A 25453-nucleotide genomic window follows, 5' to 3' on the forward strand; every position below is an offset into this window, starting at 1 on the left:
TCAGGGCCGTCATTTCCTTCAGGGAGAGGAGCGCAACGGATCTGTTTTTCCTTCTCTCGGCTCGTATCTAAGCATGAAGGAGGTAAAGAGCGAGCGGGAGCGGGGGAGCCGGCGGAGGCACCGCGACGGGGACGTGGTGGCGGCGGCGGTGGTGGTGAAGGTGAAGCAGGAGCGCCTCAGCCCGGAAGCCGCGCCTCCCGCCCACCGCCGCCCAGATTCCTCCGGGGGTAGCGCGTCCCCGCCAGCCGGCGACCTGGGCCGCCCTGGTCATCGCGGGAACCGAGCCCGAGGAGGTAGCCGGTAAGTGGGAAGGCGCCCGGGATGGACTTGGGTCTGGCTTCTTGAGAAGAGACAGGGCTAGCGTCAGAAACACACCTTGAATGCCGCGCGCTGCAGCTTGGATTTAATCTTAAAGCGATGGAAGTGAGCCTGTCGGGTTTGTGCTGAAGAATGTTTACTCTGGTACCTGTCAGTTGGGTTAAGCGCCTGATGCCTAATGGGTAGGATCCCACCCCTTCATCTCTGCGCCCAGTTCTTGGCCGAGTACAGGCCCAGCAGATAGCACTGATCGAATTGAAATAAAAGATTTTCCCCATCTGCCTGCAAATGGAGTGCCGGCTTTGGCTTTCCAGTTATCTGCCCCAAAAGTTTTCCACGTTGAGAGCTTAGGCGATCTACCTGTTAGAGATTTGGAAGGAAAATGATCTCTTGCTGGACTCGTTGATTCATTCCTTCAACATAGTTTTTACTGGGTGCTAAGGAGTGTCCTAGGTACAGGGGCCTCAAGGGTGAGCAGTCGTCTTTGCTCTGGGGAAATTGATGCGCTCTCACCTTGAGACAAAATAGTAAGCAGATAAAGAAAATCGTTTCAGTTAGTAACAAGTATTAGGTTAAAGAAGAGGTTAAAACAGGCATATGATGGAGTTCCAAGGGAAGTGAGAGAAGGGCTCCCTGAAAAGGTGCCATTTGAGTTGAGACCGGAATGATAAGGCTAATTAATCCTGCCTCGTAAGGATCGCGCTGAGGAAACAATGCGCTCAAAGAACCTGAAGCAGAATTAATGTGGTTGTTCTAGACATAGGGGGGAAATTGTCCGGTGATCAAGGAGAGTCGTAGGAGTGAGGTGGGAGAGGGAGGAGATAGAGCCGCAGGACTCACTGATGGATTAATGTGGTTGTGGGGGGAGGGAGTGGGGAGCTATTGGTGGTGAGGGAAAAAAAGAGTTAAGGGCGTTTTCTAGGTTTTTGTCTTGAGGAGCAGGCTGGAAGGTGGTTACTGAGATGCAGAGACTGAGGGAGGAAAGGGTTTTGAGGGGTTGGAGAAAGCAAGAGTTATGCTCTGTGAGAAGGTTTAGTAGACAGCCATGTATGTGGGTCTGGAACTCAAGGAAGACGTCAGGGCTGGAGAGTGAAGTGCTCGCCTGTGTTAATGTGAAAAGCAGAGCCCTTCACAAATGTGCTGTTTGTGTTAGTAGGTAAGCCTGTTACTTGAAGTGAATTTATTTGGGGGAAGGGAAATTGAGATAAAACCCTGTGTGTACCATGCTCTGAAAAGGTCCCCAGCCAAAAAGAAAAACAAGTCCTCAGGGAGAAGAAGCAAGTCTCCTCGGAGTAAGAGAAGCCGAAGCCCTCACCACTCAACAGTCAAAGTGAAGCAGGTAAGTGGATTGAGATGTTTTGATACCAGGTCCAAATCTAGAACCTCTTCCTATCCTGACAAACACGTAATCATGTGTGTTTACGTGTACTGTAATGGATTTTTCTAGAAAGGGTTTTTGTTTTCCTTGCTTGTTTTGTTAAACTTTTTTTGAGGTAATTGTTGGTTTACGTTCAGTGGTTAAAAAGAAAAATACAGAGGTATACTCTTTACTGTTTTTCCCACTAGGGATGTCTTACAGGATTCCAGTACAGTATCACAGGTGACACTGTTGTAGTCAAGATACAGAACATTTCCAGCATCACGAGGATCCATCATGTTGTCCTTGTGTAGTCTCACCCACTTCTTTCTCACCCTTACCCCTCAAGTCCTGGCAACTTCTAATCTGTTCTCTGTATCTATAATGTTGTCATTTCAAGAACATTATGTCAGGGGCGCCTGGGTGGCTCAGTGCGTTGGGCCTCTGCCTTCGGCTCAGTTCATGATCTCAGGGTCCTGGGATCGAGCTCCGCATCAGGCTCTTTGCTCCGCGGGAGCCTGCTTTCCCCTCTTTCTTTGTCTCCTGCTCTGTCTACTTGTGATCTCTCTCTCTCTCTGTCATGTAAATAAATAAAATATTTTTTTTTAAAAAAAGAACGTTATGTCAATAGAATCATACATGTATCCTTTAGGGATTGGCTCTTTTTACTCAGCATAATTCTTTGGAGATTCATTCAGGTTGTTGTATCTGTCAGTAATAGTTCATTTCTTTTTATTGCTGAGTGACACTCTGTGACATGGATTTAACCATTTGCCCACTAAAGAACTGTTTCCAGTTTTGGGCTATTATATGTAGGGTTGCTGTGTAACAGTTGTGTACAGGTTTTTGTGTGAATGTATCTTCATTCTCTGAGGTAAATGCCCAGGAGTACAGTTCTTAGGTTGTATGCTAGTGGCTATAGTAGTTTGCTAGGGCTTCCATAACAAAATGCCACAGACTAGGTACCTTAAACAACAAATTAATTTTCTCACAACTCTGGAGGCTAAAGTCCCAGATGAAGATGTCAGCAGGTTTTGTTTCTCTTGAGGCTTCTTTCCTTGGCTTGCAAATGCTATCTTCCTGTCTGTGACCTCACATGGCCGTTCCTCTGTGGGCTCATACCCTTGGTGTCTCTCCCTCTTCATATAAGGACACCAGTCATACTAGATTAGGGCTTTGCTGTCATCTTAACTTCATCATGTCTTTCAAGACCTTATCTCAATAAAAAGCAAAGACAAAAGCAAAAAAAAAAACCAAAAACCCACAAAAACGTTACATTCTGAGGATGGTGGTTGGGACTGCGACATATGAATTTTGGGGGGACACTATTCACTCCTTAACAGTGACTGTACCATCCTACGATTCCTACCTGTATTGTGCGTGAAGCCGTTTCTCTGCATCCTCACCAACATTTGGTGTTGACATTATTTTTTGTTTCAGCCATTCTAGTAGATGTGTAATGATATACCTTATTGTAATTTTATTTACGTTTTATTTATTTTTCATTTTATGTAGGCTCCACACCCATCGTGGGGCGTGAACTCTAGAGTCCCATGTTCTACCACCTGAGCCAGCCAGGTACTCCTTTCATTGTGGGATCATGACCTGAATCAAAGGCAGACACTTAACTGATTGAGCCACACAGGTGCCTGAAGAATTGCTTTTTATCATATCGAATCTTCCAGTCCATGAGCACTGTTTAAGTCATTTATTTAGATCTTTGATTTTTTTCCTCAGCGTTTTTAGTTTTTAGCACTTACATTCTATGTATAGTTTATTAGATTTACATGAAGTTTTTTCTTTGGGGGAGTGATTATAAATGATATTTTTAAGTTTTGGTCCACATGTTCATTGCTAATCTATAGAAATATAATTGATTTTTTAATTTTTCTGTGTTTTTCTTATATCCTGTGGCCTCATTGAACTCAGCTGATTTAGTCCAGGAAGTTTTTTTATAGATTTCTTGGGATTTTTTTTTTTTTTTTACATAGACAATCATATTTTCACAGAAGGACAGTTTCATTTCTTCCATTATAATCTCTATGCATTGTATTTCCTTGTCTTGTCTTACTGTACTAAGTAGGACTTCTAGCACTGTGTCAAATGAGAGTAGTGAGAGGGGACACCCTTGCTTTTCCCTCAAACTTGAGAGGCAAGCATTCCGTGTTTTTAAAGAGACTATATTACAGTGTGCAAATAGACATTAAAAAAATGGATTTTCCTGTTACTTTGAGAGACTGTGGACCAACTTCCTAGTATCTTAAAGATAGAAAGCCAGACAGCCTTGGTGGTGTGCAGTGTGAATTGATCAGGCGCTGCTTTAGCTCTCTCAGAATGCAGCTCCCGGAGCTACACCACCAGGACAAGGCCTTTCGTTTTTTGGGTTTTGTTTTTTTCCACTGTACAACTGGCAGCTCCCTACCTGCGGTTTCTAAATGAACCTTTTATAGTAAGTTCTGGGACTTTTAGAATGAAGCTTTTTTTTTTTTTTTTTTTTAAAGATTTTATTTATTTATTTATTTGTCAGAAAGAGAGAGAGAAATAGCGAGCATAAGCAGGGGGAGCAGCAGGCAGAGGGAGAAGCAGGCTCTGCTGAGCAAAGAGCCTGACTCCAGAAGCCTAACCGACTGAGCCACCCAGGTGTGCCTAAAATGGAACTTTTCTGTGTTTATTATTGTTTTGATGTGTCTTCATTTGTTTATCTATGTTAACTTCTCTTCTGATATTAAATTATCTCTTTAAAAGCTAATTTCTGTGTGTTAATTAGAAAAGTTAATTTCCAGTTGGAAACTTGGAAATGGCTCTCAAGCAAAAGGGCTTGACAGGCAGTTGACAATGAGTGAATTTCACATGGGTTAATCCTAAGGAGGAATGCACACAGCCTCAGACTTAAGCATGATTTGTGCTTGCAGGCATTCTCTTCTCCACACCTGACCCACCATTTAAAAAATAAATTTGATTGTGTGCTCATTATAATAACAGAGGCATAAAAAAGTATATGAAGTAAAAAGTGAGAGTATGGGATATATAGTGTTTGGTTACTTCTCCCATTATCCCCAAAGTTGCAGGCTCCCTCCTCCCTCCCAAAAAAAGAAAAAAATCATCTAAGTCCCCAGAGGCAACCATGTTAATAGTTTGATATTTATATTTCACGGCTCTCTTATACTTACATTCTCCTTTTTTCCTTTATGTTTTAGTATGTATCTCTGTGTGTTTTCCATGCAAAATTTTCAATTAAAAAAAAAGGAACCATGAGGCACCTGGGTGGCTCAGTCAGTTAAGCGTCTGCCTTTGGCTTGGGTCAGGATCCCATGGGATCCAGCCCCATGTTAGGGGTTCTGCTCAGCAGGGAGCCTACTTTTCCCTCTGCCCCTCCCTGCTGCTTTTGCTTTCTCTCTCTCCCTCTCAAATAAATAAAATCTTCTAAAAAATTTTTAAAAAGGAACCATATTGGGGAGCCTGGGTGCCTCAGTGGGTTAAGCCTCCGCCTTCAGCTCAGGTCATGATCTTAGGGTCCTGGGATTGAGCCCTACATCAGGCTCCCTGCTCATCAGGGAGCCTGCTTCCCCCTCTGCCTTCCTCTCTGCCTACTTGTGATCTCTTTCACTCTCTCAAATAATAAATAAATAAATAAATAAATAAATCTTTTTTTTTTTTTTAAAGGAACCATATTATATATATTATCCTACTTAACCAATAATTGAAATCTTAGTTATTTTGTGTCATCTGGCTGTATAATTTGTCCTATCCTTTTCCATAGTTCTTACTAATTTTGCCTGGTCTACCCATCTTTATTTACCCTGTGTGACAGGGGTTGGGGGGCGGGCAGCAGGAGAGAGAATCTCCAGCAGACTTCCCACTGAGCGTGGAGCTTGACATGGGACTCAATCTTATGACCCTGTGATCATGACCTGAGCCAAAATCAGGAGTCGGGCGCTTTAACCGACTGAGCCACCCAGGCGCCACAGTCTGTGCCTCTTTAAAGTGAAGACTGAGGATTAATTGGTCATTGGAATAGTAGATATATAGAACCTTATGGCGATTAGGATATGGGGGAGGTGGGGGTGATGACCTGGAGTCTGTGGCTTCTCTTAGTGACTCATTTAATCAGGGATAAAGGGCATAATGACATTAGTTCTGGTAGGTGGTGGTGGCAAGCTTGTGAGTTCCTTAAGGTAGGAAGGATGTGAGTCTGAGGCTCCCTCTTGATGCTTGTCTTTGGAAGCTAGGAAGTCTAGAAAAACTGAGTCCTGCTCTGAGTAAGCAGGCCTGCACTTGACCCCTGTGTGTGTAACAGGGAGAAGCCCTGGGAGTAGGGGAGGCGGTGAGATGTCAGTGCTCAGATCCTCCTTATCCTTTCTAGGTAGGGTGGCTTTATTCATAGTGTGCAGGGCTCCCTCTTGATCTCTGATGTTTTGGTTATTAGTAAGGATAAGTTTACTATATTTGTGTGTTCATTAGATACTTCTTAGAAAAACTGTTAATACCCTTTGCCCATTTTTTTCTCTTGAATTGTTTGTCTTACAGATTTATTTTCTTATTGGTATATTAGTAGATGTTATGTGTTGCAGTTTTTGCAAAGCTGATTTTCAATACTGTTTTTCAAGAAACCATGATATGTTTATTAATTTTTTTCAGATCTTAAAAAAAATCAATAAATTTTTACAAGTTTCTTCTTACATGTCTTACACACTTCTAAAGTATCTTCCTTGGTATTGAACAATTTTTGTTACTGTTGAAATGAGATATTTTAAAATTAATTACATTTTCATTTTTGTCGTAAGAGAAAACTAGCTGTTTTTCTTTATATGTTTATCTTGTACATGACTACTTAATTCCATTCGTTCTGTTTTATGTGTATGCTTCCCTATGAGGGTGCCTATAGCTCCTCTAGTTTCTAGGACTCTGAACCTGGACTTGCAGCATTAGAGCTGTAGTCAGGTGACTATGGAAATAGTATGTGGAGCCTTGCCAGGGAATACAGCCACCACTGCTAACCTGATTTCTGTGGGACATTTTGCTCTGAATGCCAAAGACCAAATCACAAATGGCTTTTTGAATGCATCTGTTGACAGAGTGTGGACTGTCTCTCATTTACTGGATCTGTTTGAATTTCAGGAACGTGAGGATCATACCCGGAGAGGACGGGAGGAACGGCAGCACCGGGAATCATCAGGCCAGGAACACAGGCGAGCTAGAAACAGTGACCGTGACAGACACCGGGGCCATTCTCACCAGAGGAGAAGCTCTAATGAGAGGCCTGGGAGTGGGCAGACTCAGGGACGGGACCGAGATGTTCAGAATCTACAGGCTCAGGACGCAGAACGGGAGTTTTACAACGCCCGAAGACGGGAGAATCGCCAGAAGAACGAAGTTAGCGCTGGTGGTAATGAGTCTCAGGGGTCGGTTCCCCGACCTGGGGGCAACAATAAAGACAAAGAGGCACCCACTAAAGAAAAGCCAAGCTTTGAACTCTCCGGGGCACTTCTCGAGGACACCAACACCTTCCGGGGTGTCGTCATTAAGTATAGTGAGCCCCCAGAAGCACGTATCCCCAAGAAACGATGGCGCCTCTACCCCTTTAAAAATGACGAGGTGCTTCCTGTCATGTACATCCATCGGCAGAGCGCCTATCTCTTAGGTCGGCACCGCCGCATAGCGGACATCCCAATCGATCATCCCTCCTGTTCAAAGCAGCACGCCGTCTTTCAGTATCGGTGAGTATGCATTTGCAGGAAGAACCAGAAGCGTGGGCAGAAGCCAAGAGTCTCAGGATTACTAACGTTTGTGTACACGTGTGTGCAGAAGAATCCCATGCTCCACAGATCTAATCTTCGTATTAAGTTTATGAATCTAACCGCCCTTTGGATTGTCACTTACATGTGTCTAAAAGCATCACATTTGGTATCAGAGATCCAGATTTTGAATTCTGCCACTGCCACATCCCAGGGGTTTGGCCTGGAGCAAGCCACTCTCTGTACCTCAGTTTCTCCCTACCTCAAAGGGCTATTTGGGGAGTTAAATGGAAGCGTACCTGAGAGTGGCTGGCATGTGTGTCCGCTAAGCTGTATTTGACCATTTGTGTAGACCTCTGTTACTGTTTGATCATCACAGCACTCCTATGAGGAGGATAGGTCAGCTGTTAATATCCCCATTCGACCGGTGAGAAGATTGAAGCTCAGCAGAGCCTAGTAAATGATCTGGTTCAAAGTTAGCTCCCTTGACTCTGAAGTTAAAATCCACTGCTTTATTCCCATTGGGACAGGAGCTAAAATATGTTCAAATAAAGGTGAAAGAAGCATCATCTTGAATATAAACAACGCAAAAATGTATTTTCTTAATCATGGCAAGAGGTCTTAGATTCTGACTTTAAGCTTTTGATCTACCATGAATTTCTCTCCTCTACTCCCTCAGCAACCAGTTCCTGCCTTTTCTTCTAAGTATATTTAACACTCCCAATTTCCAGATCCAAGCCATACCTTCCCCTTGCTTTCCTAGAGTTTGGACTTGAATTGCGTTCAAGCCAGGTAATTTACATCACATAGGCCGTGTTAGCAAAATGCCAGGTGGTCCAAGGTGGGATTTTGATCATAAGTTTCTCTTTTCTCTCTGCTAGGCTTGTAGAATATACCCGTGCTGATGGGACAGTTGGCCGAAGGGTGAAGCCCTACATCATTGACCTTGGCTCAGGCAATGGAACGTTCTTGAACAACAAGCGCATTGAGCCACAGAGATACTATGAACTAAAGGAAAAGGATGTACTTAAATTTGGGTTCAGCAGCAGAGAGTATGTCCTGCTTCACGAGTCCTCTGACACCTCTGAAGTAGACAGGAAAGAAGATGAGGATGACGAGGAGGAGGAGGAAGTATCTGACAGCTAGCAAACTCAGAAGCAGCCCAAACTCTCCAGAGACCTTTTCTTTCTTTAAAGGTTTTGGGATTGAGTCAGAGAGCACCACGGTGCTCTCTTTTAATGCCTCTTATTGCCTTAAGTCTTCGCTCTGTTGCTGACCACCTTATGTTATAGCATAAGAAAACTGACTTCTGTTTGGTTGAACTTTTTTCTGTGGCACATCAGCCCCTTGCCTGTGGGCATTTGTTTTCAGAACAGTCTCACCAACACATCCTGTTGCAGTAGAAGCATCGTGGCTGTCCTTGGTGCTTTCAGAACTGCTTCCTAGGAAACTACAGACCCTTGGCTCAAGGGGAATTGTGGCTTGTTCTCGTTGTACAGTTACTTTATTTATATAGGTGTTAAGCTTTGTGGATTGGGTTTGTTTTTGTCTTTTTGTTTTTGGGGCAAACCCTGATACAGAGAATCTTACTAAGCTTTGGTTGTCACCAAAACAGCCTCCATTATATACCAAAGCTTTGACCTGGTTGAGCTCTTGAGTCACAGAAGTTGATTTTGCACTTCATTTTTGGGGGGTGGGAACTTACCACATGACCTCATTATTAACTGTTGGACTTAAACAGATGCTTTATGGGATGTGCTGAAGCTGCGACTGGGCAGGAAGATCCTGGCTCCTGCCAGTGGGTGCTGATCTGACGTCACGATAGGCTGAAATGGGTCATGGATTGGTTTCCTGTGAGAGAATTCCGATTTCTCCATAAAGCATGTACATAACCATTTTGATCATTTTATCTGTTCACTTTTGCATTTTTATTCAAATGGTCTCTCTTTCCTTCTTTGCAAAACAGTGTCGTTCATGTAGCACGGTCCTTGCTTTATTCTAACAACGTATGTATATGTGTAAAGGAGGTTGTATAGTTGACACGTTTCATCTTTTTAGAAAATGTTCAGAGAGGTTGTATTTACTTTCCCAAGGCCGGGAAGCAAGGGAGTTGCCCTGTTTCCTAATTTTCCACAGAGGAATATGTGTAAGTAACAGAGTCGTAGCTACTTACATACACTGTGTGTGTGGTGTGTGTGTGTGCGGGTGTGTGTGTATACATAAAAGTGTGAGTGAAAGAGCTGCATACTGATTTTCATATGAGAATGTTTTGTGATGTAAATGTGATACTACATTATAGGCGAAGGCCTCCCTGCATTTGAATAGCAGGTTTTCATTTATATGTATTTTTGGGATAAAAAAATAATAAAATTTGTAAATATAGCCCCATTTCAAAGGGTTATTCTTTCTTGGCAGAAGGACCTTGTGTTTGTTGGTCTGTGTGTAGCCACAGTCATCTTTGCATCAGGACTTTGGAGGTAAACAGTAGTTTACCTAGTAAATTCCTAGTAGTTGCAGAGGGTGTGCTGCGGTGAGACCAGGAAATAGTGAAGTTGGGGCGAGCAGCAGCTCTGCAAGCCAGACCCTCACACACCAGCAAGTGAGTCCTGGTCCTGCGGCGGCTGCGACGGTTTCTGAATTGGCCTTGAAGGGGTTTTCCTAGTCTGTTGGGGCAGGTTCTACATAGCGGGGCTTGTACCAGCGCATCCCTGTCCCGGCTGTGTCGCCTGCGGGGGGCAGGGGGGGGAGGGGGTGATGCTGCTCAGTGCTGCGGTCCACTGTTTGCTCCTCTTGGAAACTTGTGATGCTGTGAGATGGTCTTTCTCCCACCTACCAAGGGTGGGTCTCACCTACCCATGTGGACTCAGGACTAAGTGCTGACTAGTGTGGGGAGCGGCAGCTGACTAGCACTTATGCCAAAAAAAAAAGGAAAAGGTCCCCTTAAAAAGTGAATACTTAATGAGGTCAGTTAGACATAGGGAAGCTCTAATGTCAAGAGAGCAGTTAGCATCCCCCCGTGCCCGTGTGCTCCACAGTGGCCACTGTGACTGCTATTTTCCTATCGCCGTAGAGCCCCTATTGCATCTGTGTCTGTCTGAAAGGTTTTGCTTTGATGGATCCCAGCTGATGGCTCTCTTGTTGGAATCAGGTGCTAATTTGGCCTCCAGGGCCTCCTGTTCAGTTTGTGCTCCTACTACTGCTTTCAGGCAGCCTCCAGCTTTGCTGCAAACTCCGTCCTGCTGGGCAGCACACTAGGTGTGACCACTTGCCCACATTCTTCAGTAAAAGGTCCCAATTGTGAAGTAAACTTGCTTTAGTGGAGGAATAGCTTCTTGCATTAAAAGATTCATGCCAAACATCTGGGAAGGTGTCCCCCTCCACCCTCCTCCAAAACGCTGACATCCTTTTTTTTTTTTTCCCACAAAAGAGGGTTAGGACACCTGGACAGCTCAGTCAGTTAAGTGTCATCTGACTTTGGTTCAGGTCATGATTTCAGGGTCCTGGGATCAAGCCCTGGGTCAGGGTCCTCACTCAGCACAGAGTCCACTTGGCCTTTTTCCTTCACCCCCCCTCCCTGCTTGTGTACGTGCTTGTGCTCTCTCATAAATAAATAAAATCTTTTTTTTTTTTAAGATTTTACTTATTTGATGGGCGCCTGGGTGGCTCAGTGGGTTAAGCCGCTGCCTTCGGCTCAGGTCATGATCTCAGGGTCCTGGGATCGAGTCCCGCATCGGGCTCTCTGCTCAGCAGGGAGCCTGCTTCCCTCTCTCTCTCTCTGCCTGCCTCTCTGTCTACTTGTGATCTCTCTCTGTCAAATAAATAAATAAAATCTTTAAAAAAAAAAAAAGATTTTACTTATTTGAGAGAGCACAAGTGGGAAGGGGCAGAGGGAGAGCTCTCCCCACCCCCCAGAGCAGGAAGCCAAATGTGGGGCTCAAACCCTAGACCCTGGGATCATGACCTGAGCCAAAGGCAGACGCCCACCTGACTGAGCCACCCAGGCACCCCATAAATAAATAAAATCTTAAAAAAAAAAAAAAGGCTCAAAGAAAAGATACTACCCATCTCCAAAGCCAGATATCACTAGTGGACTTCTCATTTGAAGTTGACATAATCTTACAGCTTTCTTCTTGAATTCTTTGCTTGGTGACTCATGTTCCTCCTAGCCATTTGCAACTTCTTTATTCTCTACCTGTTCTTCCCACTGGCTGTAAAACATTGCTGTCAAAACCAAACTATCTATAAAGCAGACCTTTGTTTCTGAGGCCCTCTCCCAAAACCTCTGTGGTGATCTACAGTACTGCTGAAGTATAGGATGGAATCTTCAGGTTTTTCCCATCAAACCTCTTTCTAGTCACCTAGCTCTCTCATTTGCACGTGGACAAAGGAGATCTCATTAAGAACAACTGGTGATGTAGCTTTCAAATACTTTTATTGTATTCTGGTGATAAGTAAAAGAGTAACTAATTCAGATAATGAGATTTGTTTTGTTTGTTTTTATCATTTTTGTATTAGTGTATGGAGTGTGCCAGTATACAATATAGCTTGGTTTCAAAAGGCTTAGAACTGAAATACATACTTTGGGTTGATTATTATTTGATACAGTGCACAGTGGGTTATGTTTTTTAACATCCTTCCCTTTGTGGAAATTAGTCGTGAATGTGAGAAATGAGGTGAAAGCATGTTAATGAAAGCCCAAGTGTGACTCGCACACATCAACGAGCAGTGCCTGCTTGTGTGATGGTGTTCCGAACCCACAACATTCCTGGGTATGTATGTTTATGCAAGCAAGAAGCCTGCTTGACTTAAATTAAAGCTTTGGAATTTAAAGCTTCATCTGGTCTCTTTGGGTAAAGTTTTCATTTATCGAGTGGGAAACAATTGAAAAAGACAGTTGATTGGTTCATATTTACTCTAAAGTTCAAGTGAGTTATTCCAACAAATGATTGTATAAGTTTACTGTGCTAACAGCTGAATTACAACTGTGAGTTAGAAACGGAGCAGTCATATAGAAGTGTACCCTGTGCAAGAGTTGGCATTTGTGGTGTGTCTTAGAGAACAGGTTGGTTTTGAACCATTGGTAGAAGAGGGCATTGTTACAGACCGAGTAGTCCAGGGGACCACAGGAGTGGAGTGGGATATGCGGAAGGAGTTCTGTAAAATGAAGCTATTTTCCTGAGGCAGGCGTAGAGCTAGGATGAAAAATCACCTCAGTCCTGGTTCAGTGGTCTTTGCTCTAGACTATTCCCTCCCAGCAACCTGGCGGTCCTTAGTGGACAGATTTGAGGGAAAAGACAGCTGGTGCATTAGGCTTCTTTTTTTTTCTTTTTTTTTTTTTTTTTTTAAGATTTATTTATTTATTTATTTGACAGACAGAAATCACAAGGAGGCAGAGAGTCAGACAGAGAGAGAGGAGGAAGCAGGCTCCCTGCTGAGCAGAGAGCCCAACCCTGGGATCATGACCCGAGCCGAAGGCAGAGGCTTTAACCCACAGAGCCACCCAGGCGCCCCTAGGCTTCTTGATTCATAGTGGGTTCAAAGAAATCACGGTGGATGGGTCATTAAGGGGTAGACAGTGGCTCAGGCAAATCACCTCACCAAATCAGAGCTGCTTGGAAATCATCATGTTGATTCATAAAAGTATATAAACATTTCAATAATCAGGTGCCTGACAAGTGCTATGAGGTGAGATGTTGATAATAAAGTTGGCCAGTACTTAGGAGAACTTTCTATGTATGGGCACAATTCTAACCATTTTTCATGAGCATTAACACAGCCTTGAATTTTTCTGTTTTGCAGATGCAAAAAACCGAGGCACAAAGAAGTTAAGGTCACACCGGGATTCAAACCTACTCTGGTTCCAGGTGCCACACTCTTACCCACTGCAATATACTGCCTCCTAAGTAGTTGAGAGATGTACAAGGTCTGGCCCTTGCAGAGCAATGTAACTAGCAGCTATAGACAGTGCTGGGAAGGAGAAGCATTGGGGATTGTGGAAGCATGGAGAGAGAGGATTTAACAAAGCCTCGGGAGTCAGAGAAGAATGAACAGCTAGCCAGAAGAGGTCAGTGAGGTCCAGGAAAGAAAGCAGTATTTCTAGGCAGAGAGGCTAGCACTTAGAAAATGCCCGAGGTGATGAGCTAATGAGGTTTTGGAAGTGCTGGAAGTTCAATAGGGGAAACAGTGAGTGACACTTCTGATTTCTCTTAATGATGGACTAAGTTATCTTGTCTGTGTGTGAATCCTGCTGCAAGAAGCCAAAATTTCTGGATAAAATACAAGCAAAAAGATTTCTGGAAGCATTCAAGAACTGACAAATTATTAAAAATGTTATCAGGCCAAAAGCAAAGATAAACAAGAATTCAGGGAGAAATGGAGCACAGATGCCTGGAAACCACATTTGATCTAATGGCAAACCACATTTGATTCTAGCCAATCAGACCTTACCCTATGTTGAATGGGACAGAATCAAAACCCAGAGCCCACATACAATGAATAGACTGTTAAATGTTTCCAATAAAAAGCTGGCATACCAAAGGGCTGTCGTTTGCAGAGTAAACGAGGTGATCAGAAATCAGATCCTCCTGGGGATTTGCAGCCTGGGAGCTCAGGAAAATTCAAGCCTTGAACCTGGCTTAAGATGATCCTGTACTAATGGTGCCTCCAGAAGTATGATAGAAGTGAATGAAATCACTTTTTGGAGGCAGGGACTTTTTATTTTTTTTAAATCTCCCCTGTTACTTCTACATTTTTTTTTCCTGAAAAGATACAATTATTTTTTTAAAGCACACCAGAAAAGTTACTGTAGGTGAGAACCAACAGGAATAACAAACTGATTCTCAAAGACTAGATACTTGAATTATAAGATACTATAAAATATTCATGGTTACTATTCTCAAAGAAATGATAAACTTGAAAATAGAGGGAACAGGAAATGGCAGCAAGCAAAAGAACAGAAGCTTCAGGGAGAATTAGTGAACTGGAAGATAGAAATTATCCATGCACATAAATTTAACAAATGGTCCAATTTCTCAAAAATCATAAGCTACTAAAATTCACCTGATATGAAATAGATAATCTGAATAGTCCTATAATTATTTAAGAAACTGAATTTGGTTTTTTTTTTTTTTTAAAGATTTATTTATTTATTTATTTATTTGACAGACAGAGATCACAAGTAGACGGAGAGGCAGGCAGAGAGAGAGAGAGAGAGAGAGGGAAGCAGGCTCCCTGCTGAGCAGAGAGCCCGATGCGGGCCTCGATCCCAGGACCCTGAGATCATGACCTGAGCCGAAGGCAGCGGCTTAACCCACTGAGCCACCCAGGCGCCCAAGAAGCTGAATTTGTAATGGAGAAAGCTTCCAGGGGTGCCTGGGTGGCACAGTTGGTTAAATGTTGGACTCTTGGTTTTGGCTCAGGTCGTGATCTCAGGGTCGTGAGATGGAGCCCCATGTCAGGCTCTGTGCTCAGCCTGGAGTCCACTTCAAGTTGTCTCTCCCTCTCCCTCTGCCCCTAGTGCTCTCTATTTCTCTCTAAAATAATTAAAAATAAAAGGCTTCCAAAAAGAAATGTTTAGGTTCAGAGGTGATGGTTTCACTGAAAAAGCCTACCAAATTTTAAGAAGAATTAGCACTATTCTATACCATCTCTGCCAGAAATTAGAATATCGGGCAGTACCTTCTTAACTCATTTTATAAGGGCAGTATTACTTTGATATCAAAGCCAAATAGGATAGTACCAAAAAAAAGGGGGGGGGGGGACAGAAAACAACAAAAACCCTACAGACCAATATACCAGAAATTTAGTCACAAAAATTCTGGAATTAGCAAATTGAATCCAGCATATATAAAAAGAATTAGGCAACATGACCAAGTGAGGTTTATTCCAGATATCCAAGACTCGTTTAACATACAGGAAGAAATCTATATAATCCACTATCCCAAGAGGCTAGAGGAAAAATGATCATGTCAGTTGGTATAGAAAAAAGCATTTGACAAAATTCAATACACATTCATGATAAAACCTATCAGTAAACCAAAAGTAGAGGGGAACTTCCTCAATAAAGAGCATCTACAAAAATCCTACAGCTAATGGTGAAAGACTAAATACGTTCCTTCTAAGATGGGGAAGGAGTCAAGAATGTCTACTGTGACCATTCTTATTCAATGTAGAACTGCAAGTCCTAGCCAGCACAGTAAGGCAAGAAAAAGAAATAAAAAGCATATAGATTGGAAGGCGGGGGGAGAGGGGGGATCCAAAATCAACAACCCTTATTTGCAGATGAAATGATTGTCTATGTAAAAAATCCTAAGGAATCTGCAATAAAACCCTTCTAGAATTAATAAGGGAGTTCAGCAAGATTTCAGGTTACAAGGACAATACACAAGAGAAATTATCTAGAATGCAGCAGAGAGACAAAAAGATGGGAAACAGTGGGTAAAAAAAATAGAGATTATGTTCAATTTGAGTTCCAGAAGGAGAGAGGAAAATGAGGCAGAGGAGTACCTAAAGAAAAAGAGCTGAAAATTTCTCAGCTAGTGGAAGATACCAATCTACAGATTGTACAAACCCAAAGATTTCAAGCAAGGTGGAAAAAAAAATTAAATATGAAGAAAAAATCCCGCTCATGATGGTGGAATTACAGAAAGAGAAGTAACCAAGAGCCAAATGAAAACCAAGTTAACAATGCCGGACTTAATGATAAAAACGAATGTTTGCACGATCCTTATTACTTGCCAAGCCCGTAGGCGAAGTGATTTACTCCTCAGGACAATTGTAGGGATAAAAAGTACTGTTATTCCCTCCATTTTACAGATGAGGAAGTTGAGACGAATGAAATTCAGTTACTTGTGCAAAATGGCACAGCGTAGCAATGGTAGAGATAAGATTTGAACAAGGTAGTTCCGGCTTCGGTTTGTGACCTTAACTGCTGCACAAACTTGTCTCTCTCAAGGGCAATAGGAAGCCATCTAAAGGTTTTAACCAGAGGAGTGACCCCACATTTGCTTTCCAAACACCGATCATCCTGGCTCCACTGTGAATAAGGATCAAATAGAGCTAAGGGTGGAAAGGGGTCTGTGGGAATAATGGAGCCCAAAATAGGGAGGGCCTGGACGAGGCGGGTGGTGGCAGACAAAAGCCAGTGGACTTCGGGCTCTTCCGGAGCCTAGTCCTCGGGACCCGGCTTTATGGGGGAGAGGAGATCGACGATGATATTCACGTTTCTGACACGGGCAATTCGGCGGAGAGGTCAAGTCATTCACCAACGTGACCTGGGAGGAGCCTGGCTTTGGACAAGGTGAATTTGGGGTGTCTGTGACGCACAGCCGGCCGCCGAGGAGCCGCGAGCGGCTAGGACTCAGTGCGGGGCGCATCACCGGTCCGTCCAGGAGAGGCGCGCGCGAGCCCGAGGGCCCCCAGCGCTGCGGCGCGCGGCGCGGCGCCCGGCTCCGGAAACCGCGCGCGCAGGCGCAGTGCGACGCGGGCGCCCCCTGGCGGGCGGCGGCGCACAGGGACCGCCCCAGCCTGGCGCCGCCGCCGCCGCCCGCCTCAGCCCAACATGGCGATGCACAACAAGGCGGCGCCGCCGCAGATCCCGGACACCCGGCGGGAGCTGGCGGAGCTCGTGAAGCGGAAGCAGGAGCTGGCGGTGAGGGACCGGGCGCGGGGGCGCTCGGTGCGGGCTCCGCGCCCTCCCCTGCCTCCAGGCCTCGGCCCGATCGCGCCAGGCCGTTATTCCCCCGGCGCAACGGGGCGGCCAGGAGCCCGGCGGCCTGGAGCCCGGCGGCCTGAGGCCGGCTGCGCGTTCCGCGGCCCGCCGACCGCACGGCTTGCCGGCTGCGCAGCTCCGGAGCCCGGGCGCCAGGGCCGGGGCCCGGGCTGGGGGGGCGGGGCACGGAGCGGGGGAGGGGAAAGGGGCCGGGGCCGGCGGGGGCGTGGAGGAGGGATGGCGCCTGGGGTGGGGGCTTCTGTATGGAAGCTCGAGGAAGGCGAGTTTCTCTGAGCTTTGGGAATGGGGGCGGTTGTGCCCTTGGCTTTTGCGGGGTGGGTGAGGGCGGGCAGGTCTGTGGTCTTTGAGGGGTGGGTTCGGGAGTGTCTGGGGGACCGTAAGCCACCTGTTCGGGCTTGCCAGTGGGCTGAGGGGTTGGGGTAGGGGGCGAGTGTGGGATGGGGACCCAGTCATCCAGTCTGGCCTTTGGAGGATGGAGGGGCGCGTGTCCTTTTGAGGACTAGGAGATGCGTTGGATGGGGTTTTTGACGGGCATGGCTGTGATGTTTTGGGGAACATCTAGAAGGTGACAGACGAGGGGAAAGGACTCAGTCCAGGGAATTGAGAACTGTGACAGGCACCCAGGGTTCCAGGCACCCTGGTGGTCACCCCCTCCCCCCCGCGTTTAGGCTTGGGCCCCGGGGAGGGCCATGTCACCTGAAGCCGCCCTTCCAGGTTTCCATGGCAACTGACAGCCCATCGCCGGCCTTCTCAGTGCCTTCGGGGAGGGGAGGGGAGCGAGTCGGCGCTGGAAGGCTGCTCACCCTTTCCTCTCCCCAGCAGCAGTACCTTGGTGCGTGGGAGTGGAGACTGCTCACGTTCTGCCTGAGCGCGGGCGGGGGGAGGTTCTTGACAGGTTTTTCCACGAGCCCTCCGAGGTATATGCAGAATTTTGCAAATTTTTTCAGAGACAGGCCTGTACCTTCCCTTCTGTTCTCAAAGGACTCCAACAAGACAGGTCTAAGGTCTAGACTGTCTTAGACTAAAATAGCCTTCCTCTCCCCATGTCTTGTCTTTCCAACTGGGGTGGCTTAGTGTAGTGGAGCTCGAATGTCTAAGGCTGATATTCAGAGTTTGGTTTGGTCAGAGTTAACTTTTGCATTTAAAAGGCATTATCCATTTCCTTGCTTTTCATCTCCCAGGAAACACTGGCAAACTTGGAGAGACAGATCTATGCCTTTGAAGGAAGCTACCTGGAAGACACTCAGATGTATGGCAATATTATTCGTGGCTGGGATCGGTATCTGACCAACCAGAAGTGAGTGTCAGAAGCCTGTGGTGTTGGCATTGTGCCCTACTGATTGTTTTTTGGACTGTGTTCTTGCTAGCAACCTGGCAGGGGGCAGTAGTAGAGTGGTGGTGTAGAAAGCTGTGTGGGGTTCAGCTTGGACTCTGGCTCAGCCTCTGCCTCATAGAGTAACTGTGGACAAATCCTAACATCTGAGAAATGGGGAACATCGAACCCCTGGAACAGGGTTGTGTGAGGCATAAACAAAGTGCAGCAAATGACAGTACCTGACATTACACTGTGTGAGTGTTTTCCATTATTTTTTACTCAGTCACAAGTTTGATCTTTATGAGGTTTGCCACACCTGTGTGCCAACCATACCACAATTTTATTTAGTAATAACTATTCTTGAAAACTGCCTAAGCTTTTCGAAAATTTTCAAATTTGGAGACACTTCAGGTTGAAATAGTATTGTGCACACTTGATACCCTTCACCTGCATTCATCAGTTGTTACCATGTTGCCACATTTGCTTTCTCTCTAATGTATATAAACAGACACACACCTGTAGCTCTACTTAAAATTTTTAGAGGCACCTGTGGGGGTTCTGTCTGTTAAGCGTCCATCTCTTGATTTCTGCTCATGATCTCAGGGTTGTGGGATTGACCCCCAAGGCGGGCTTTATGCCGGGTGTGGAGCCTGCTTAAGATTCTTTGTCTCTCTTTTCTGCCCCTGCCCCCTCCTTTCTAAAAAAAATTTTTTTTAAATTTGGATATAATTACAGATACATTGGAAGTTGCAGCAATATTAAGAGTCCCATGTACCCGTCACCCAGTCTTCCCCAGTGGTTGGGCCTTATGTAACTGTAGTAGAATATCAAACTCAGGAAACTGACATTGGTACAATGTGTATGTGTAGTTCTGCCACTGTGTGTAGATTCCTGTAAGCACCACTGCGGTCAAGATACAAAAGTGCTGGGGTGCCTGGGTGGCTCAGTTGTTAAGCGTCTGCCTTGGGCTCAGGTCATGGCCCCAGGGTCCTGGGATCAAGCCCCACATTGGGCTCCCTGCTCAGCGGGAAGCCTGCTTCTCCCTCTCCCATTACCCTCGCTTGTGTTCCCTCTTGCTGTGTCTCTCTCTATCAAATAAATAAATAATAATTAAAAAAAAGATACAGAAGTGTTTGATCACCACAAAGTTCCTGCCTACTACCCCTTTATAGTTATATTTTCTCTCCCCCCCCTTTTTTTTTTGGGCAATCATTTAAGCAGAGCATGACACTTTGACCATAATTATGTCAGCAGTTACCTCCTAAGAATATTTTTCTTACCTAACCACAATTATCACACATAGAAAATTAGTGTTATACTAATGGTATCACCTACTGTAGTCTATTCAATTTCCCCAAATTGTCCTCAACATTCTTTGCTGCCTTGTTTTGATCATTGGGTGTTCATGCATTGTATTTGGCTGTTACTACTCTTTCATCTCTTCATTTAGGAGAGTCTCCTACCCTTTTTGGTGGCGAAGTTGTTCATGACATTATCTTATAAAATGCCTCAATTCCAGATTTTTCTGTTTGTGGCCTCATGAAAGATCCTTTAAGGATTTTTGGCAAAAATGTTACATAAGTGACTTGTATGCCTGGTGTCTCATTTACCTCTTTTTGATTGGGAGGCACATAATGTCATATTGTCCCATTATTGGTACGATGTTTGAGCGTATGATTTCTCCCTTGTAAAAATTCATTTTTTTCTCTTTGTGATCAGAGACTATACTTTTAGACGGTGTGAATATATTGCTCCTCCACGTTTTTATTCAGTGGTTTTAATATCCACTGTTGATTTTTACCTGACTCACTTAATATACTGCTGATTCTGATCCTTATATGTGGACTACAGGCATTTGGAAGGAAGAATCTTCCCTTCATATCTTCTCTCCCTTTCGTTCTCTATCTCTGGCCCTCTCTTTTTAGTATCACTAGAGACCAGTGGATTAAAAAAAAAATCAGTGTGTTGGAATGGAATGCTGTCACTTTTTTACTGTAGAGGCATATTTTTTACTCTGAACTTACTGAAATATACACAGAGAAGTGTGTACATCATAAACATCTGGTGACCATCATTATCCTTTCAGTGCTTGGTTTGCCCTACATGTAGACAGAGGGTGCCTCCTTTGCCTTTTTGACATGACCCTTTAATCTTTGAGCATTTTGTTGCTTTCTGTCCCAACAGGGTGTCTTAGACTCACCTTGGCCTTTTCTTATCCCAGAACTGATACCAAACATTTCCTTAAGGAACTCTGATTTGTCCTTTGAAATTTTTTTAAGGATTTTATTTTTTTAAGTTGTCTCTAAACCCAGTGTGGGGCTCAAACTCACAACCCTGGAGAGCAACAGTCCCATATTCCCCTGAGCCAGCCAGGTGCCCCATGTTCCTTAAATTTTTTCAGTTAAGCTTATGTGACAAACATTTCATGCCACTAGTCTCTGCTAGTTGTTTTTAATAAGTATCAAAATGAATACATATTAAAAATACAGTGACTGGGAACCAAGTAAGTAATGTCCCACAGTGGAGCCCCTGCCATGTATTGGAAACTGTTGGTGTCTGTGTAGGCATTCAGCATAAAGGTCATTTTGGTCAATCCAAATGGTGTTGGAGGCATTTCCGTCTGAAAGTTGGTAATTTAAAAAAGAGAGACAATGAGAGAGAGAGTTCCTTACATAGGCCTGGGCTGTCCTCAGCTTGAGCCATAGATACAGCTTGGTGCTTACAAGTTTCTTGTGTGTGTTTTAGAAACTCCAATAGCAAAAACGATCGAAGGAACCGGAAGTTTAAGGAAGCTGAGCGGCTCTTCAGTAAATCCTCAGTTACTTCAGCAGCTGTAAGTGAGGTGGGGGGAGCTTTCCTGTGGCCCATCTCGGAGGAACACCTCAATTAAATTTCTGCGATTTTTCTCTTTCCCAGCTGTCTGAGTGCTCTGTGGAGGTCTGTGATAATTTTTCTAGTAACGGGTGGTTTTTTTCTTTTAGGCAGTAAGTGCGTTGGCAGGAGTTCAGGATCAGCTCATTGAAAAGAGTAAGTCTATTTTTTTACTTTTTTATTACTTAATTTTTAAGCCACAATAACCCTTATATTTAACTCCTGTTCAACCTAGAAGTTAGGAATCCTTTTGAGTCTCCTTAATCATGTCTTTTTTTCTCTCTCTCTCTTTTTTTTTTTTTTTTTTTTGAGGAGGAAACCATGTCCCTCCTGCCTCATCTGTCATGAGAGGTTGACTCTGGCTGCTCAAAGACACAAAGATATGTCTTCCTTGCTGATAAGTGTTAGGGAGTTTTTTTGTTTTGTTTCATTTGTTTGTTTAATTTAAAAAGAAAACCTTTTATCATGGAAAAGTTCAGACATATATGATAAATCTCCATGTCCCCAGTTTAATAATTCTTAGGAGAATCTCATCCTGGGAACAGAATGTACCTATGTGTTCTTAAATATAAAACGCAGAGTAGATAGTATTTACTTCGTAAAGAAATTGTATCGTTCTCTGTAGGTAAGCCATATAGTCTAATTCTATTCTAATGTCTAGTGATGGGATATAGATTGTACAGTTATTTCTCTGAGTCAGACTCTATGGAGCTATCTGTGTTGGACACTGCCTGTGCACTGGGCCACTCTGAAACATAACCTGCTTTTTTTGTATTTTGGCTGTGTGCTTCTTTCAGGAGCACTAAGGAGTCAGACATCATTCTTTTTTTTTTTTTTTTTTTTTTTAAGATTTTATTTGTTTACTTGACAGAGAGATCACAAGTAGACAGAGAGGCAGGCAGAGAGAGGGAGAAGCAGGCTCCCCACCAAGCAGAGAGCCAGATGCGGGGCTCGATCCCAGGACCCTGAGATCATGATCAGGTGGTCTATCTTGTGGGATCCAGTTGTGTTTGCACTGGGCCAGTGATTTGAGGAAAATCCACTTTGGTAGTTTGGGAATTAGAACTACTCAGTGACTTTGATTTTTATCTCTGTGTACAGATTTCTAAATATCTAGAAAATTCTGGAAAATGTCTTCTAGTCATTTCTGCTCAGATATTCAAGCTCATACATTTGATCTAAAACCGAATTGTTCTGTTTCTTTCAAAACTTGTCTGCTCAGTTTTTCTATTATAGTACTTCTATTCTCCCTCATTCATCCCTGAAGGCATCTTTGATTCCTTTCTGCCAACCAATCAATTATACCGAGTCCTTTTGATTTTTCTTTTACTCTGGCTTAAATAAGTTAAATCTTATTTCTTTTCAGTTAATTGCCACTTGTAGAATGTAGCGCTAGTATTGTCTGCTTTCTGAGTCATAAGACTGGTTAAGGAACACCCTGGACCTCGCTTGTGTGAGTTGAAATAGAATGATGTCTGACGGGGTGCCTGGGTGGCTCAGTGGGTTAAAGCCTCTGCCTTCAGCTCAGGTCATGATCTCAGAGTCCTGGGATCGAGCCCCGCATCGGGCTCTCTGCTCAGCAGGGAGCCTGCTTCCCTCTCTCTCTGCCTGCCTCGTGATCTCTCTCTCTCTGTCAAATAAAATCTTAAAAAAAAAAAAAGAATGATGTCTGACTCCTTAGTTTTCACGAAAAGCCCATAATCCTCCTCCTGGCCTGGTGGGTGGTTCAGCATTTGGCTTTGGTCTTAACTACCCACACAGAATGGCTGCACCTAGATACTCGTGAGGAGATGACTCTTAAAACCTCAGTGTGCAGAAGCTTGGCTGAGATAAGCACTTACGTATTAAAGGTTTTCTGAAACAGGTGTAGGCCATCCGTTCCCCTGAGATCTTCCCCTTGATTTGAGCCATGTCCCTGGCATATGTCAGAGTGGTATTTCTTGGTCTTCCCTATCATGTCGCATTTGATGAATTATATTTTGGTCCTGTTAAATGTGCTACTGTATTTATTGTAAGAGAATGTTACAGATGTTTACTATCATTACTAATTATTATGATTTTTAGGAATAGTTGCTTTCCCTGAGGGGACTCTGGGTGACTCAGTTGGTTGAGCCTCTGCCTCTTGATTTCGGCTCCTGTCACTATTCTTGGGGTGGTGAGATCGAGCCCACTCAGCTGGGAGTCTGATTCTCTCCCTCCCCCCCCCTCCCCCCCACTCGCACACATGCACACTCTGTCTCTCTTCTCTCAAATAAATAAATCTTTAAAAAAAAAAAGGAATAGTTATTTTCCTTGAACAGCTGGTTGGTTTTTACTGAATATCTGGTAATGGACTGTTTCTTTGTGCAGGTGCTCGAATGTTTAGTGGTTCTCTTCTAGCAAGGAAGTATAAATGTATAGCATGCATTTTGGGAATGAATCTTAGTGTTGCATCCAGCTTAAGTCTTCTGTCCCTCTTTGTTTTACTTGTCTCATTTTAAGTTGATTTTGTTATATGAATCTTGGTAAACTGCTTTGAATTCTTTTTAGAATAGAGAATTACGTAAATACTGGAGTGTATCACTTCAAATGGTCAGAGCCCCTTTAAAGTAATTCTATTGGGTTCTGTCTGTTCTGTCTCACTACCTGTCATTACTGTTTCCTCCTGCTGTTCTTTTGGGAGGGGGGCGCAGAGGGAGAGAGAATCTCAAGCAGACTCCCTGCTGAGCATAGAGTCCAACATGGGGCTCTGTCTCAAAAACCTGAGATCATGACCTGAGCCAAAATCAAGGGTCAGATGCTTAACCAACTGAGCAACCCAGGTGCCCCCTTACTGCTATTTTTTTAGTTTATTTTCATCTTGATTTTTTTTTAAAGATTTTATTTATTTATTTGACAGAGAGAGATCACAAGTAGAGAGGCAGGCAGAGAGAGAGAGAGAGAGAGAGGGAAGCAGGCTCCCTGCTGAGCAGAGAGCCCGATGTGGGACTCGATCCCAGGACCCCGAGATCATGACCTGAGCCGAAGGCAGCGGCTTAACCCACTGAGCCACCCAGGCGCCCAATTCATCTTGATTTTTTGTAGTCACCTACAGTGTGTCTAAGTATGAAAGTATGAATTTTTTATTTATTTGACAGAGGGAGAGATCACAAGTAGGCAAAGAGGCAGGCAGAGAGGGGGGAAGCAGGCTCCCTGCTGAGCAGAGGGCCTGATGTGGGGCTCGATCCCAGGACCCTGAGACCATGACCTGAGCCGAAGGCAGAGGCCTAACCCACTGAGCCACCCAGGAGCCCCTCTGTATGAATTTCTTTGTAATTATCTGATTGGGTTTCATTGGACCTCTTGAAATGGTGCCTTGGTATTTTTCTTCAGTTCTGGAAAATTCCCAGCTATTACCTCTTCATATACTGCATTCGCTCTGAGCTCTGTCCCATCTCTTCCCCTTCTCTGCTTACATGTATGTTAAACTTTCTCCTTGTATCCTTTATGTCTTTTATTAGCCTTTCCATGTCTTGTCTTTGCCTCTGGGCTGCCTGCCAGTTCACAAATCTTTCAGTTGAGTCTGATTTGCTGTTAAACCTTTCCTTGATTTTTGGGGGGTGCCTGGGTGGCTCAGTTGGTTAAGCAACTGCCTTCGGCCCAGGTCATGATCCCAGGGTTCTGGGATCGAGCCCCACATCGGCCTCCTTGCTTGGTGGGGAGCCTGCTTCTCCCCTGCCTGTTGTTCCCCATGCTTGTGCTTACTCTTTGTCTCTTTTTCTCACTCACTCTCTCCATGTCAAATAAATAAATAAAGTCTTTAAAAAAAAATCTTTAAAAAATTATTTTTAAACTTTATTTCACTTCTTTAAGCAGAGTGAGCCCGATTGTTGCATATTCTGTGTTTAATTTCAACCTCTGAAGTCCTTCAAGACGAGTTTGTGTTGTCTGTTGCTGCCACTGGTTATTTCTCATAAAGTCTAATTTTCCTGTGTGCCTGGTTATTTTTGACTGTGTACTGCTCATTGTAACCTCAAGTGTTTATAGAATAATTTGAGGATGAGGAAGAAGGTGCCATCTTCCAAAGACTTTATGTTCTCTTCTACTGGGTGTTTAGACATCTAAACCAAGTTGAGGGTCCCTGAAGGACCCAAGTGATTCAAACCAGC

General features: G+C 44.2%; 2 protein-coding genes and 1 long non-coding RNA gene across 6 annotated transcripts in view; 2 read left to right on the plus strand and 1 right to left on the minus strand.

Moving 5' to 3' along the window:
- Positions 1-9792, plus strand: SNIP1 (Smad nuclear interacting protein 1). Its single transcript, XM_047723976.1, has 4 exons — positions 1-300; positions 1555-1657; positions 6794-7392; positions 8292-9792. The coding sequence occupies exons 1-4, from the start codon at positions 74-76 to the stop codon at positions 8554-8556; spliced, it is 1194 nt and encodes a 397-aa protein (XP_047579932.1). The 5' UTR covers positions 1-73; the 3' UTR covers positions 8557-9792.
- Positions 2664-25453, minus strand: part of LOC125096862 (uncharacterized) — a 25423-nt gene continuing 2633 nt past the window's right edge. Inside the window, exons 2-3 of the long non-coding RNA XR_007126418.1 lie at positions 20266-20385; positions 2664-2887 (exon numbers count right to left, since the gene is read on the minus strand). This is a non-coding gene — a long non-coding RNA (uncharacterized LOC125096862). The remainder of the gene's footprint in view (positions 2888-20265; positions 20386-25453) is intronic.
- Positions 16902-25453, plus strand: part of MEAF6 (MYST/Esa1 associated factor 6) — a 28147-nt gene continuing 19595 nt past the window's right edge. For 3 of the 4 annotated variants that reach the window (XR_007126416.1, XR_007126417.1, XM_047723978.1), the window contains exons 1-4: positions 16902-17059; positions 18322-18437; positions 21201-21288; positions 21437-21482. Coding sequence is in view for 2 of the 4 variants with exons in the window: in XM_047723978.1 (XP_047579934.1) it covers positions 16970-17059; positions 18322-18437; positions 21201-21288; positions 21437-21482 (340 nt within the window). In the remaining 2 variants the exon portion in view is untranslated. The remainder of the gene's footprint in view (positions 17060-18321; positions 18438-21200; positions 21289-21436; positions 21483-25453) is intronic. The other variant, XM_047723980.1, reaches the window with a different exon arrangement.

The sequence above is a fragment of the Lutra lutra genome, chromosome 4, assembly GCF_902655055.1.
Source record: "Lutra lutra chromosome 4, mLutLut1.2, whole genome shotgun sequence".
Taxonomy (NCBI): Eukaryota; Metazoa; Chordata; class Mammalia; order Carnivora; family Mustelidae; genus Lutra; species Lutra lutra.

Coding starts and splice junctions, on each gene's coding strand:
- SNIP1 (XM_047723976.1), top strand. CDS start 74: ATGAAGGAGGTAAAGAGCGAGCGGGAGCGGGGGAGCCGGCGGAGGCAC. Junction 301..1,554: donor CGAGCCCGAGGAGGTAGCCG/GTAAGTGGGAAG, acceptor TGCTCTGAAAAG/GTCCCCAGCCAAAAAGAAAA. Junction 1,658..6,793: donor CAACAGTCAAAGTGAAGCAG/GTAAGTGGATTG, acceptor TTTGAATTTCAG/GAACGTGAGGATCATACCCG.